The sequence below is a fragment of the Hippocampus guttulatus genome, chromosome 7, assembly GCF_054856545.1.
Source record: "Hippocampus guttulatus isolate MCC_2025c chromosome 7, RoL_Hgut_1.0, whole genome shotgun sequence".
NCBI classification, from domain to species: Eukaryota; Metazoa; Chordata; class Actinopteri; order Syngnathiformes; family Syngnathidae; genus Hippocampus; species Hippocampus guttulatus.
Genome location: NC_141267.1, coordinates 12,418,120 through 12,434,263, shown reverse-complemented (window position 1 = coordinate 12,434,263; position 16,144 = coordinate 12,418,120). Strand labels below are relative to the sequence as shown.

The 16,144-nt window shown below is 41.4% G+C and overlaps 2 protein-coding genes across 3 annotated transcripts in view; one reads left to right on the top strand and one right to left on the bottom strand.

Moving 5' to 3' along the window:
- The first annotated feature begins 46 nt into the window (after positions 1–46).
- On the top strand, positions 47–5,170 carry ccdc181 (coiled-coil domain containing 181). 2 transcript variants are annotated; one of them, XM_086116420.1, is made up of 6 exons: positions 47–185; positions 954–1,058; positions 1,709–2,554; positions 3,382–3,531; positions 3,703–3,857; positions 3,944–5,170. In XM_086116420.1, exons 1-6 carry the CDS (start codon positions 183–185, stop codon positions 4,113–4,115), a joined length of 1,431 nt encoding a protein of 476 aa, XP_085972546.1. In that variant the 5' UTR covers positions 47–182; the 3' UTR covers positions 4,116–5,170. The 2 variants fall into 2 exon arrangements, with proteins under 2 accessions (XP_085972546.1, XP_085972547.1); XM_086116421.1 differs by lacking the exon at positions 47–185 and having other exon boundaries at positions 957–1,058.
- The window catches only part of p3h2 (prolyl 3-hydroxylase 2), a 48,009-nt gene continuing 37,026 nt past the window's right edge, over positions 5,162–16,144 (bottom strand). Inside the window, exons 5-15 of the mRNA XM_086116416.1 lie at positions 14,853–14,980; positions 11,495–11,584; positions 11,117–11,157; positions 9,957–10,048; positions 9,755–9,879; positions 8,816–8,911; positions 8,570–8,720; positions 7,504–7,621; positions 7,062–7,137; positions 6,323–6,463; positions 5,162–6,156 (exon numbers count right to left, since the gene is read on the bottom strand). Coding sequence (XP_085972542.1) covers positions 6,067–6,156; positions 6,323–6,463; positions 7,062–7,137; positions 7,504–7,621; positions 8,570–8,720; positions 8,816–8,911; positions 9,755–9,879; positions 9,957–10,048; positions 11,117–11,157; positions 11,495–11,584; positions 14,853–14,980 — 1,148 coding nt within the window. The 3' untranslated portion in view covers positions 5,162–6,066. The remainder of the gene's footprint in view (positions 6,157–6,322; positions 6,464–7,061; positions 7,138–7,503; positions 7,622–8,569; positions 8,721–8,815; positions 8,912–9,754; positions 9,880–9,956; positions 10,049–11,116; positions 11,158–11,494; positions 11,585–14,852; positions 14,981–16,144) is intronic.

Genomic DNA, 16,144 nt, shown 5'->3' with positions numbered 1-16,144 from the left:
AGCTAATGCTTTTAGAGTTGCAGACAGCAAGAGATTATGTGCACGGAGCAGGTGTTGCCCCGCAGACGGACAGGCTCAGTGTGTATGTGACACCTTTAGATGGTGGAAAAGAGGCAGCACATTTATTTGCATGTTCGGTTTGACCGTATTTTCACTCCTCGGGAATAGTAACGCACGAACCAATGGTAAGTTTACAGACAAACATTTCTTTTTAGTTCATAAGGTTTCGCGTGAAATCCTTTCAATGAAAGCCCAAGGGTAAACTTTTAATGATGATATAGCCTGATGTTTATTCATTTCCGACCAACCAAAGCAATTAGGAATAAGATATCAGACAGGCTTAAACACTGTTTGCAGTAGCCTTGGTTTGTAATACATGATCTCACGCAGGAAATATGATATGTTAATTGATTCGTCAAGTACGTTAGTGTTATATCATTTAAAAAAAGGATTTATCTCACGATCCAACGAACAGCATTGTCTTCTTTAGTAATACTCTTATAAGTACTCCTACCCATGATAATGATTTGGTGTTATATGGCACTTTTTTATATACTCTACATGTATATACTTTTTTTATATGCTACAACATTGAGGACATGTGGCATTTTCATTGTGTGTCAATGACACTGAGTCTTAATAAGCAGAATTTCTGATATTTTGGCTATCATTTATTCATCAATTCTAAAATCAAACCTTCAGGAATAACATAACCAGGCCATTCGTAATGTAGCGGTTCACAAAGTTGACTTTCTTACCAGTGGTATGGAATCAGTATTTTCTATGTCTCGCCTAAACTCAGCTGGCTCAAGCCTTCCTACGCTCCTGAACATGATAAGCACTACAGTATATGAAATGAATGGCATACGATAGCAGTATTAACCATAATTAAATAAAATTATTTGTTATCACTCTATACATTAGTACAGTATTTGATCTTCTCCTGATGGTAGATCATGAGTGAGGTGGTTTGCACGAAATCCCAGGAGGTGTATGAGGACGATTTTGAGAAGGATCTGGACTGGCTGATCAGTGAGGAAAGTCGGAGTGAGGAGCAAGTAAGTGAAACCCAGCAGCTGACACACTGTTCTACAGTAATGACATCCTTTCACTGTGGTGCAATATTCATGAACACGCGATCACAAACACTGTTACACTGGACTGCTGGAACAGCTAAAATTGTACAATTTGGACTACAGTGGAAACTCGAGTTAATGGTCTGATTGGGAGAAAGGATCATCCGTTAGAGACCATTGTCCGTTGCACAGAAGTCATTTTTTTCATGGCTTTTTTTCATACCTTAAAAATGTAGAACTCAATGATTGTTAAGAAGAAGAAAAAAAAGCTTGGAACTGTTTGAAAAGTTTATCCAAACTTACCTTATTGGTGTTTGAGGGATCATAATAGCATGCTTCTCATATTCATGAGTCACAACGTTCGCGCTTCTTTTACTCACCTCCCGTTATATTAGAAGCCATAAATAAGGGCTTTACAATAAAAACGACTGTAAATAAATAGCATGTTTGGGAGACGTCTATAGTACGACTAGCGGCTAGGTAAAAAAACAGCCATATATAAGATTAGGTGGATACGACCCATCCGTTCGTTCCGAGTCTGTTAAATATTGTGGGAAAATGATTTCTATTGAAGAAATAGTCATAGAGAAGTTTGTTCACCCCTGTACTAAATGCATATTAACACCACACAGGGTCCTAACTATGACGACATTGAAGCGGACATTGACAAAGAGCTGGCCGAGCATGAGAAACAACTTAAAGTGAAGGAGAGAAGCAACCACTCTGATGAGCAAGAGGACGATGAGGAGAGGTGGCCCTCACCGATGGACCCACTCGAGTACGATTTGGACAGAGACAGCCTCGATAAGTCCTTTCATGCGACACCGCCTCCTTTGGGTATGGGTGAGCAGACGGATGAGGAAAAGAAATACATCCAGGGGAAAATCCAACAAGCCAACAAGGAACTGCAGGATCAAGAAGCTCCAAATTTGAGCCGCAGGCGGCGACTTCAGTTTAAAGAGACACTGGTTACCTTAGCAGTGCCCCCGTTGCAGTCGAAAAATGACGCCAGAGAGGTGGATGACGCAGAGATGGAAGTGTCAGGGAGGTTGTCTGAGCTGAAACTGTCCCCTCGAGAGGAGCGTCAAGGTGGGATGAGAGATGAAGGGCCAAAAGAGGGAAGGGTCCTTGTGGAAAAAGATGGCAGGTTTGACCTCGTCAGCCTCAAAGAGGTGGAGAGTCAAGGCCTTCTCCCTCCAATCACACCGGAGCACACAGGCAGCCTCAAGAAGAGCCCAACTTCCCTCCCCTCTACTCACTTGCCCGTCGGAGCTACTTCCGATCGCATGCGAGCACCCCGACCTCCGGGAAGGCCAAGCTCGGCCTGCCATAGCCACAGAGGAGGTCAGAAGAGAGGAACCAAGAGGCGAGTGCAGTCAGCCAGCGGGGCGCCCTCCCAGGCCACGTTCAAGCTGTCACCTCAGCAGAAGGAACTGCTGCTCAAGGTCCAGGAAAGGAAGGAGAAGATGGCCAGAGAGGTAGCGACACTCGTGAATCCCCACTATTCAGCGAGGGCGGGGACCGAGACTTGTCCAGGGTTATTGTGGTTAACGAAAATGAACTAAAACCAAAATACATTTTTTAATGAATAAAATAACAAAAAAATGTGAGTTTTTTAAACTGGCAAATACCTGAAATTATTTGAAATTACATTTACCCTTCCAAAACAAATCAAATTCACGACAATTCTAGCTACTGTACTATAAATATAGATTCAACGTCATTTCCATTCATTTCTAAGGGGGAAAAATATTTTATATATGTTAAACGTGCAAAGGCTTATTTGCTAAGAACAATACATTTCATCAGTTTCAACATTAAATATCTTTTCTTTGTAGTTTATTCAATTCAATATAGTTTAAACATGATTTGCAAGTCATTGTGTTTTTACTTTTGTTCAACACAACATCCCAACTTCATTGGAATTGTGTTTGGAGAACATAAAGAATTTAACAGTTGTGCGTTGTGATTAATTCAACATGATTGCTCTTGGTGTATGCGGCTCGGCCGTTAGAGAGCAGTACAATATAAAAAATCACGCAGACACAAACGAATAAGCGCTTCGTGACTACTGTAAGTGACTTAGTTGCTGAAATAATTTTTAAAATTCATTTTTTAAACAATATATGCCTATGAGTATTGTTGTATATGTTCAAATATCCATTGCGGCCCATTTTAAATAATTGTATTAGCACCAAAATGCCAGCAGATGGCGCCAAAGCAATTCATATCTGCCGCCCTACAACTAAGCAGTGGTTGACGGTTTTGTACAATTATTCAAATACCCTCTAACGTATGGTGCCAGGCCGAGCAGAGGAAGCTGGAGGAAGATAAGCAGAAAAAGCAGGAGAACGATTTGGCGTTCAAGGCCTGGCTGCTGAGAAAGAGAGAGCAGCTGCAGCAGGAGAGGAGAATCCACAATGCTGCTCAGGAGATGGAGAGATTGAATTTGCAGGTAATCACCACAGGGGGGGAAAACCGAAAGCTATACATAACACGACACTACGCTTCAAAACAAGTAAAACAGTAAATAATCAGTAATAAAACCAAATCAAACGTGGATGAGAAAATCAACCCTCAAAAGTTTGTAACAATTGTGTTTTTAAAAGTGTGTTTTCTTCTGCAGAAGGGCTCCAGTGAACCGGAGGCTTTCCGGCTCTGGCTGCAGAGGAAACAGGAGCAGCAGCAGCGAGAGAAGCAGCTCGTGCAGCTGAAGAGGTTGGAGGAGGATGGCGGTTATCTCCTCCGAAGCCGAGAGGAGTGCGAACATGCCTTCAAGCTGTGAGATCATCGTCGTCTGACGCTGTCTTTTTCTTTTTTATTCGAAACACACAAGCATTTACTTTGACCTGCGCGTCCTCCCTCAGATGGCTGACCCGAAAGCGGGCGGAGAAGAGGGCGGAGGAACGGGCGGCTCGGGAGCGGTCGCGTAGGTTTGTGCTGGAGGAGCGGCGGGCGCGGCGCATGCGCGATCTGCTGTGCACGGCCAGCGACACCAGGACGTTCAGGTTTACCGATCAGCTCACCTGTCACTTCTGAAGCGGGTCGACCAGCGCCTTCACTTTCATTTTCCAGGTTTGGAACGGTCTGCAATAAACAACGTACCCCCCACCCCCCATTGTTTATATTATCGGGGTTTTCATAGAAATACTCTGTGTAATTTAGACTTTAGCACAGACCATCTATTTGAGCATTTATTAAATATCTATTGGCTGAAATCGGTGCCACCAGAAACGTAATCTGAATAACTCATATTTAAATTTGTATTTTGAATTAATACGTTGAAAAGCTGCATCTGAATTTGAATTCATTAGTTTGGAACTGGTGGCGCGGCTTAGACCGGTTAGTAGGTCCTCGTCACAGTGCAGAGGTCCAGGACTTTGGCTCCTTCTTATGTGGAGTTTGGATGAATAAATGCTCAAATGGCTGTCTTAACGCTGTTCCGTAATTATTCAATATCCTTTGTAAGGAGGATGCTAGTGCATGACACGTGCCTATGACTCTGGCCTAAGAGTGCATCTCGTGATTTTTTTTAAGTGTTTTTTTGAAGTCGAGTTTTGAAAATCACCAATAAGACAGTCATTCTATACTCAGGTGCAGAATTGTCTTATTGATGAGTAGAAGTGTAGTTTCACACTTGTAGTACTGCAGCAGCCAGGGCCATCTGTATTTTGATAATTCAGTATTATGGAATCTTTTTTGTACTTTAGTTGCCGAGATGTTCTCAAGAAAGATGACCTGTCTTGTTATGGAAAATTGAATCTGTAAATCTTCCTTTTTTTGTTGTTGTTATTCTTTGTTATATTTTAAATTAGTTCGGGTTTTGCTTCACTGTTTTCTTAAAGCACAGTGACCACTCAGCATTCCATGTGTACATTATTGTGAGAATTTCAATTGGGACAAAAACAGCAATGTTATGTATCTTAAAAAGCGAACTTGTGTTGACACACGACATTTACAGATGCAACAATGACTATTGAATGTGAATCTGTAGGAGCAATTTGTAGATGTGTTCCAGCACAATTATGTGAGTCTGCATGTGAGAGTAAGCAAAAAAAAAAAAAAAAAAAAAGACCTACCGACACTAACTGTCTATAATTTATTAGGGCCTGTAAACATACAAGTTTGTGCATTTCATCATTAAATATCAGTGAAACCCAAAGTGTAGAACCTCACCCAATCGGATTAAAGCTCTTTGAATCTCTGCAGAACAACAAACAATACATATTTCCCCCCCATTGAATTTACAGTGCATGACTCTGTCTTATCACCTGTATATCAACACAAATCTCAAATATATTCCTTGAAACAGGAAAGATTGATCTTTTACGATAAAAAGCTTCCCATATGAAACGCAGACAGCCGTGACAGCAGCTGTCTACGCATTAAAACATAAATAAAATCACAACATAAAATACAGACACATTTTCCCCAAACTTGACAGAGAGAAGTACCGAGTGCATGATTATTATAAATACATATAATATTCAGAACACATCTCTTTAAAATAGTGCCAGTTACAAAAAAAATAAAATAAATCTAAAAGGAGAAAACAGTGCACTGTCTACTTTGAGGACAACAATTACTGGCATGGAAATAATGAAAACAAAACAACTGATTTGGACTTGGAAAGTACCTGTTTGTCAAGTATTACTGACCACTGATGTCACGATGTACTGTACTCATCGTGTGTATCCACATTACAAACCAATATGTTGAACTCAAAACAGCCTAAAGCAGGAACAAAAATCTCCCATCTGACACTTTCACAGATCAGTGAGTTATAAAAGAACACAAAAAAACAGCAAGAGCACGCTCCAGCAGACCCACAAAAAACAGCCCCCCCCACCCCCACAAACACACACATAATCCCAATATCATCGACCCTGCAATTGAAATACAAGTAGAAAAATAGATCTGTTTCTGATTCAAAGGTAAGATCCCCAATAAATAAATGTCATCAACAATCAGATGAGGTGTAGGGGTACGTCTACAGTTCATCTTTGGGGTTGATGTCGAGACCATCATCCATAGACTTGCTGACCCAGTTTTGGACCACCTCGTCTGCCTTCAGTCTGTCCTGTACAAATAATCGGCGCACAATCATTGCCTGTCTCTGCTTCGGAAGCAAGGAAAGAGAAACTGCTTTCTCCTTGGATATGTCTAATTCCTGATGAACCTTTTTGGGAAAAGTTGCTATCACGTATACATACAAAGAAAGGACTTTGAAAAAAAAAAAGGCGTACCATTTCCTTGAAGAGCGGGTCAAAGGTGAACCACAGAGCCAAAGCACACCTTTGCCCATCCGTGACGGCTTTCACGCCGTGCGGATTCTCCCTGCCGGAGGTGAACGCCACCATCCTGCCACACTTGGGTTTCACCGTTGCCTGGAGAGGAGGCGGACCAAATCAATGCCCAACCACTTCAAATTTCATGCTTACATCGCTTCAAAAAAAAAAAAAGAAAAACAACCACACACACACACTCAAAAGATAACTTACAAACTTTTATGGGGACAATTAATTTACATTGTGAAATAAAATACTGGAAATGAATATGCTGCACATTAATAATGCATTTAGTGTATGCAAAAAATGTAGTAATAATTGATATAAAGAATTATAGTGTCAATCACATCACAACGTGTATTATGATGAAATGATTAAAGCCCAACTTTTAATAAATATATTGTAAAACCATTGGGGGAATGTAACGATAATTTAATGGTTCTGTATCTGTCGCTCAGCGCTCTTAAACACAGACCCCCCTCATTCAAGCTATGGAGGATGGGGCATCATGAGCAACTGGGGGGGGGGGGGGTTCAGTATCTTGCTCAAGGACACTTCGACACGGTCATAAGGGCCAGGGATTGAACTCACAACCTCTGGGTTGCAAGACGACCACTCGACAATCGAAGATCTCCAAACACGCTTAGAAGTGGTCTTTTCGTCCAGATGATACTTTGACAAACGCAAAGCAACTTACTGTGACGGTTTTGGCGTCCAATTGCGTAAAGAAGATCTCGCCACCTTCAAAGTCCCCATTGAGGTATAGTAGTGCACTGGAAAGAATAGGTAGACACCACCAGAGGCGAGTGAACATGTGGGACGCCGTACTGGATTACACTGTGTGGATCGACTACTTTGATCATCACTCACTCAAACACAGGCGCATTTTGTACAAATGTGGGCATTGAGCATACTTGCGGTAAGGTTGCACGGTGTACTGGCATTAAAAAAGTGCCGCGGTACCAAAACAACATGCTTACACATGCAGTACATATGTAATATGTAACATGTACTGTATTATACATATAATCCTCCATATAAATGAAATGTGTGTTGTGGTATTGTTTTAGTGCAGGTGCCGAGGTACTTTATGCGGATAATATTCAGAGTCCGAATTTTGGTACGGTGACAACGCTAACCTGTAGTCCCGATGAGTGTACGCAGGAGCCTGCCTCCAGCATTCATTGGCCTCGGGGTCCAGCAGGCAGTTGTCACCGTGGATGGGATGGCTCAGGTCATTCCTGTGGTCCTGTTGACCTGACAAAAACACGGATAGCGTTTCCATGAGTTTAAAAATGGCTTTGCCTCAATGTGTTTTCTACAAGCTCTTTTTACGGCAATGCTGTATTGTAGAAACAGACTGATTGCAAGTTCCTCACACCCCCTTTTTGTCTTTTTAAAAATTAAAACTGGTTGGTGAATTTGAACTAGCCTTTGGTTAGGTTGAAATCATTTCTTGAAAGTTTACTTTTGTTCTTTAGCTCAAAAGTAGAGTGCTGATATTCCGCTCTTAACCTCTCAATTACAGATTCATGCCACATGTATATTCACACACATGGACTATTTAGAGTCTTCAATTAACCGACATAATGAAAACCCATGCAAGCGCAAGAGGATAACGCAACCCTCACACAGGAAAGCCGCAGCCGAAATTCAAAACCAAAACTGTGCGGCAGATGTGCACCGGGCTATGTGTGGAAACCTCATGCTCATGCTATTTCCTCCCACTTTTAAAACCCTTTGTCATAGAAATACCAGTTACGGTGTTTCTATCTGCCATGTAAAAAATACATTAAAAAAAAGAAAGAAAAAAAGAAGAAGAAGCTTAATCTCATTTTTATGGCGGGAATATTTCTTTAAATTCTCTTCATAGTTTTATAACTACTGTAGCTCTCAAAAACCATCCTGTTTTTTTTCATAGTAATTACATGAAAATGTCTTCACATTAAATGTTCAGGAGTGTTTAAAAAAAACACAATAATGTAAAGGTAATGTTAAGTTTTTAGAAAAATGAATTTTTTTATTTTTTATTTTTTTAGATTTGGTGCACCACTAAAAGCTTCACCTAAAAAGAAATATATTGTAAAGGTAGTAGCACGTGTCAACCAGTGATCATCTTTGTAAAGGCAAGCTTGTCTGGTGAGTGGACAGGAATGCACTTATTCCAATACCCCATAGGTTCAAACGCATCACAAAACAACTAACCTGTGATGGCCGAGCGGCACACCAGGTGAGTGTAGGAAAAGTACAGAGTGGTGTTGATCATGAAGTGGGACAGAATGTTGTTTCTCACTCGCGTGCTGGCGTCGTAGAAGAGGTGGGCGCTTTTCATGGGCACCCTGCCCTCATAGCCGTACTATAGAGGAAGACATACATGTTCGTGAGCACTGTGTGCTGAAGTCCGAATGGAAAATGAAAAATGTGTTTCAGTCATTCTGCACGGTTGGGTACCTCCAGGGCTTTGAGCACAGTGGCCCCTTCAAACTTCTCGTTGGGGGTGTGAGGAGATGACCTGCCGTTGTATCCGTCTCCTGCCATCGTGACCATCTAACAGAGAGCAGAGTTTAAAAAAATAAAATAAAAATCCACCATTCAACCATTTTCGATTGTGCTTGTTCGCATTAAAGTTATCACTAATACACCGTATCGTACATCATAAGCATGAAAAAAAAATGTTCCAGTTCTTCAGCAGGGGCGGAGACAAACATTTTCACTCGGGTGGCCAGGGTGACAAAAACTCACCAAAGATGACCTGATGATAATCTGTTTGTCTTTTGCTTTTTGTGTCTCATCATCTACTTCTATCCCTTGCACCGATTAGCTAGCTAACAGCCAATCACAGCGATCAATTATTGTCTGACAGCACACGCCATTTTGCATAGTGACGATGAATGGCTCATGAATTGAAATCGTACCGTAGAAGCACAATGACACGGCAATCTGTTAATTCGTCACCCCTTATTCCGGCTTGTATTGTAACCGTGTTGGTCAAGTTTGGTAGCTGTATGTGTGCATTTTATTTCGGTAACCCTGATTGTGGATTGTATGAGAAACAATGACTTCTTGGTCATGTCGACTGTCTGCTACTGTGTTGAAATAATCATCGTGATTAATGCCTATTAAGTACTGTATCAATAAATCGCTGTTATGAAAGATTCTTTGATATTTTGTGTGCAGCTCAATACTATGAACATGTATTTAGATCCATGGTCAATTTGAATGTACGATGGCGGAGCATCCAAGGTCCTTAGCGTAACGCGAATGTGTGGAACTGACAGGAAGATGGAATGAATGATCTGCTCCACAGAATGACGTTTATCTCTTCTCGACACGGGGATGGCCGGTGAAAGGGCAACCATGTAACTGCGCCCCTTGTTCTCGAGTCCTTACTTGCGCCATCTGTTGGAGCGCTGCGCATTCGTCCTCGGTTAAAACGCCATCCACCAGCATCCGCTGGGTCCCGTTTATGCCCATCGAGTCATGCAGCAGCTTGACACCGTCTTGCAACGGCGCACCTGTACAGAACACAAAGATGGTTTTGGCAGGAGCTCGTCGATACGGGCTGGAAAAGACGCCAGGAGAGAAATGTGACCTTCTTTGAGATGCTGCGATGAACACACATTGACGTTCTTGTTCTCTGGCATGGCAACATCCACCATCTCGCCATCTATACTGGAGGGAATCCTGCCGAAGAAACCCAACATGCAGAATGTTATTTTGTTGAACCACTCATCACCATTTTGAATGTCATTCGACCATTTCACATTCATGAAACATTTCATTCAATACAACATAAGAACCGCTAAAGCAGATGCATCGCAAATTCTGTCTTCCAAGAAAAGGTTTTGATTGTGACGTGGTCAGAAAGGTTGCCAAGCTAACAGCCCGTAAGAGGTCACCATTTCAATCTGTTTGTTTAACGTCGTGGTTGTCAGAACCGGATCACCCCGAGATCCGTTTGTAATGTTTTTGCTCATGACGAAAGCAAGGAGGTTTTGAATCAAAATTAGAAACACCTCGCCGGGTGATGTGACGAAGGAGTACAGTATTCGGGCCACACCGAAAAAACAAAACAAAAAAACAACAACAACAAAAAAAACGTAACACCAAAAAACGTTAAAGATTTTTTTTTTCAAGAACTGAGTTGCAATTCTGTCAATATGAATATATTAACAGAACAATTTAGAATTTTCCGAGACTAAAAGTGAGAATATTAGAGAAAAAATTGGTGATATTCTGGGGGAAAAAAGTCTGAATTTAATGAGAATTGTAATTTTATCAGGACAAATTTATTTAATTAGAAGCGTAAAGTAGTAATGCTGCAATATAAAACAAGTTACATTTTTACAACAATGAATGTGTAATTGTACAAGAAAAAGTCAAACTTTTATAAGAACCGATTGGTAATCTCACAAGAAAAAAAAATCAAGAATTATTGTGAAAATAAACGTGAAATTTTACAACAAAAAATTGGAACGAGTATGTGAATAAATGTGTAACTTGATTTGACAATAAAAAGCAAAAATATCGGCAATAGGTAAATTCACAAGAAATAACTAGTAACATCATAAGAAACTTATACATATTTAATTTATATTTATTTATATCTAGTTAATGTATATTTTATCATTATAAGCCATCCAAGTTAAAAGTTGTGACACATCTCTCATATTGGGGTTTGTCAAATTGTGCAGGTGTACCTAATGTTGTGGCTCTATGAAAGCATTATAATATGAAGATGTGAGCAAATACCTGGTGGAGTCGTTTCTCCCACCGGAGCTGCTCCAGTAATTCTGCAAAGACCAGGCAATGTTTATGAGACGGATAAAATGAAACTCATAAAAGTAAAAGTGAATATGACCAACCAGGTGTCGCCTTTCACTTAAAAAAAGAAAAATAATATATAAAAGAAGCAAAGATTGCATCTTGACTGTGCCAGAAAGCTGTTAGCCTGCTTTGGGTCAGCTCCAACAGAGAAGTGCTTGGCTTTCCAAAAAAAAAAAACCCAAAACATTCAGCAGACAAAAGCAACTCTCAATGGCCAAAATAAACAAAGGGACAACTCATAAGTTGTCTCGGAGCTTTGAGTCTGAAGTTACAGGTGGAGAAGTGGCACACACCCACACATACCGCTTCAGTGAAGTTCACACCCATGGTTTGACTTCCAATCAGAAGAAGCTCCAGCTCTTGTTTGTGCCTCCTCAGGTATCGTGCAGCCTCCTGCGGACACACATAGCAGGGAGGTCACTTCAGGTTTTTTTTTTTTGTTGTTCCCCCTATCCGTGGGCCAAGTTCTCCCAAGTTAAAAATGCCCATACACGAGCCGCAAAAACTTTGGGATATTCAGCTTCTGGGTATAAATTTCAGGATGACTGAAACATGCACTGTATCATTTACAGAAGAACTTCATTTGACTTTCATTTGGAATAAACACCTCCAATTGTTGAATGGTTCACTACTTTTTACACAATGTTTTGAAGGGTTGTTGTTTTTTTTTCAAGGTCAGGGTACATTCCACATTTGGATTTTGTTGACCGATTTAGTGCTTTTAACCCTTTTAAATTATACAGACTAGTGAAGCAGGGAAATGTTTTGGATAAATAAAGGTTTCATTAAAAACTAATACAAGAGATGATTTCAGTTGTCTTTAGCACAGTTATTTTTCTTAATTTCACTCATCTGATTTCACGGTCTCCTATGCATTAAAAAAAAAAAAAAGCTCCATACCTGAGAAGTATTTCTTTTTGTATTTTTGGATACTTTCATAGAATTCATAATGCGTAGTGTATACACCCCCCCCCCCAAAAAAAGAAAGAAAAAGATTTACTTAATTTGAGCATGTACACCGTTTCAAAGCATTAAAATGTGGTAAAACTATGTCATTTTCTCACATTTTACCCCCAATTAAACAAACGATATCTGTTAGTTGAACACATTTTAACAATGTGACACTTTTCAGGGCAGTAGTTGTTGCTTCCATTTTAAATTGCACTAAACATTGACAGATAAAAGTGTGAAGGCCACAGTATTGCCTTCAAGTTAAGTTGCACTCTAAGTATGTTGGGAATGCTGGTACAAGCTGATATAACCTCTGTCCTCCTAACTGAACCTCCTGCCACCCCTTCGCCATCCCAGGTGAAATCGTCTAGATCTGCCAGTAAACCTTTGCGATTGGCTTGCAACCGCTTCTCTCATCTCCGTCTGCCACTGTTTCATTCCCACTTTTCTGACAGGATTTCCACCCTATATGAGAGAGGAGTGGAATGCTTCCGCAGCAACCGGCGTTGCTTTGATGTGGATTGCAACGGACTGAAGATTGACAGGAAGAGTGTTTGCTTTTGCTTTTGACACACACGCACATGCACCTGTAGGGAAGCCGGCTAATACCGTTTGTGAAATTCTCAAATAAGTCAAATAACACGACATCGTCTGCTTTTTATTTGACTGCACGAAACCACTCACGCTCACACACGCACACACACACACACACACACACACACACACACACACACTTTCAGAGACAACGGTTATCACAGTGGACAGCTTATCAAGTTATCATTGTTTGCGCATGAAAGTGTTAACTCATTCAGTACCAGCCAATTCTAGACCAAGTCTGAAAAGACGTTTAAAAACGTCTTTGGGAGTGAATGATTTAAAGAGGGCAAATGGCTGTTGATGAGTTTGCACCAGTAGGAGTTCGGGTTGAAGATAATGATCACTCAGCAGAGGTGCTGTTGATTCAGTCTGAACCAGTTTGCGGTCGAAAGAAGAACAATATGTTGGCTTTGGAAATTTGAGCCAACACCCATACGGGTGTCAACTCATTTGCTCAAAAGAACATCGAAACAGACCTACCCAAAATATTATTCCATCTTTCAAATATAATCCTGTTGAAAATGAACAATGTGTTGAGAACGTTGTTTGCTCATTTTCCTCGACCGCGGCAGCTACCGTGAAACAGGGGCAACCAGTAGGTTTTTCTTTGAAGCTATTTTAAATCTTGATCGAGCCAGCCTCTAAATTGTGCCAGAGACGTCTGCGGGTCTGCCTCTTTGATTTTTCCCTTAATGGTTATTTGACAGGGAGGCAACTTGTTTCTGGCACGGATATCTACGGCTTGTATGTGACCTCACTGAAGCTAGAGAGGGGGACTTCTGAATTTGGAACTTTGGGGCTAGAAAGAATAGGAAAATAAAAGCCCCAATATGCAAGACACACATGCACACACACTAATGAGAAGCAGGCTTTCTAGGAAACTGAGGTTGCGTAACTTAAAACGGGCATAATTTGAGTTGCCAAAGCAGTTCATTAGTTTTCGGAAGTGACGAATCATCAGCGGTGAGTTAGAGTCACTGATCGTCCCAAGCGGAATGTATGTATACTGTATTATGCTATGCGCCTTTGGCTTCTAATGACCGAACAGCTGAGAGCAAGAAATATGTTGCCCTGAATATAATAACAGACAAAAGTGGCTAATTCTTCCAGATGCGAGGTCAATCTATAGTAAAAGTAAAAAACAAAATGTAAAAGGGGAAACCCCTGCCAGATGGTGAGTTCACATCTGGGGCCAAGAAATAGAAGCAAATGCACCCATGACTCCTGTCGTCTCCTTCTTTCTCAAATCCAAACTTTTCCTTGGAGGGCTGCTGAATATCTACTTTGGATGCCCACACCCAAGATCACATGATCAAACTGATATTGAAGTCAAAACCCGAAGCACTCGTCTCAGCCTATAATTCAATTAGAGTGATGCTCAAGAATAAGCTGAGAGCTTGTGTGCCAACATTTGTCTGCAGTTAAATTTCAAGAAAAACAGGAAACATATTCTCAGGTGATGAGTAGTTTAGCTGCGTAGGAAATCGACCTCAGTCATATCATGTTGAAGCAAATCCATCTTTTTGGTATCCTCCCATTGTGGTTGGTACCCTGATGGTCCAGTATTTGGCAAGAGGGACAGTGGTCCACCAGATCCAGCAGATAGTACTCTTTTTTTTTTTTTAATTGCGCAATTTATATCTAATACAAAGTCGTGATGTAAGAATCTGCATGTCTGGCAGTAGTTAAAATGGTTTTGGGGGAGCAATTTCCTGAGTGTGTGTCTGTATCACTTCCTGTTCCTGCTTTGTCTCTATCCAGAGGCAGCCCCTAGCCTGTCATTAAACAAAACCCTCGTGGAATTCTGCCTCGCAACATCGAATCATAGATGTGTGACTCAACCTGGAAAAAAAGGCCCCAAGTACTTCTGCTGACACGCACTGCTGCACTAGATAAACAGCCAAGATCGTGTTACAGTTTAATGAATCATGAATTAGTTTTCCGAGGAAGTAGGCTACCAAAGCAGTTGAATTAATTTTTGTTCCCCTTAGAAAAACTGCCACTGGGCACAGCACAATCAGTTTTGAGGATAGAAACAAACATTGCGGTGTTTATTAATAAACTGAATTCCGGAAGCAGGTCCCCGTCAAACATGGGCGCAACCGAATCTGACCTCTCGTGGTGCGCTGCCGCGTCCCAGCACCTCCTTGTAGAAGTCAACATTGTCTGTCATGAACTGCTCTCCCTCGTGGAATAAAAGGTAGGCGAGTGCGCACTGCAGCGCCTCCTCCACTTTTTCCACTGCGGAGACAGAAACAGGAAGAACATGAGTTTTTTTTTTTCACAGCTCTGGAAAGATGGGATGTGGGGGAAATCCATCATGACTCCAGCTGACTGACATTTCCAAACCGTCAGTGCAATCAAGCAAACTCTGCTCGAGAGAGTGAATAAAAGGGCACATGACCACAGAGTCAAGTCACGCTGACGTCAGGCATCCAAGACGTGTACCTTTGTCTCATCAGTGCGCACACAAATCGCATTCTTTCCAAGCTAGTAAAAGACGCAGGGTCAACCAGAGGCTTGCTGTCTGGGATGACACGATGCATCTGCTGCGGTCCGCTGTGCCTTCTCGCCTCAATACCGGACGGGAGATATGAGCTCAGATGCTCGGGAAACCTCACAGGCGGGTTTGAATGAGGGAACGTCCACCCAATGAGGGGGCTGCCAAGTGGTGGCCAACGTAGTGCAACTGTAGGGTGTGCGACAATCAACACAGCTGTTGAGTGACTTTTGAAAAGTCACAATTTGGCCATTTCTTAGTTTTCTTTTTAGGTCATTTTAACACTGAGTCTGAGACTTTCTACATTAAGTGAGGCAAGCTGAATAATTTGATAAATAAGGTAAGAAAAATTCCTTAGGAAATCAAAATGGGACAAATAACTCTCAGTATGGTGCAATGTAGATCTATTTCATGCCGTAAATTCATTTTGGTGCGGGGGCATGTCTGGTTTACCGTGTTTGGGAATTGTCACACACGTTAGAAACAAGTGGAGATCTTCTTGCAGTTCCTTATAAGCATACCTTGCCTGCACCGATCTCCTGTACGGACTCCAAAGTGTCTCCTTGGAGACTATGCACCTCTCCTGCACTGACTTTAAAGGGAATGAGAGGAGCCGCTTCCATTTGTCGCTAAACAAGCTGGCAGTGTTCACTCTCACGACGACGCAAACGGCCATTTCTACCTGGGCTTGTTGATGAAAATGCAAAAAAGAATGAAAACTCTACCCATGCGCAAAATAGGGCCCTTGATGTATGAATTCGTCATTCAGAACATAAAAAAAGCTTTGATGTTGTGCCAGTAGTTTAACAGGTAGGCCTTAATGAACTAATTAAGCAAGTAGAGCACATTATGTACTTTTCAGTCATTAGTTATCCTGTAGTGTGACTCCTTGTAACTGTTCGTGT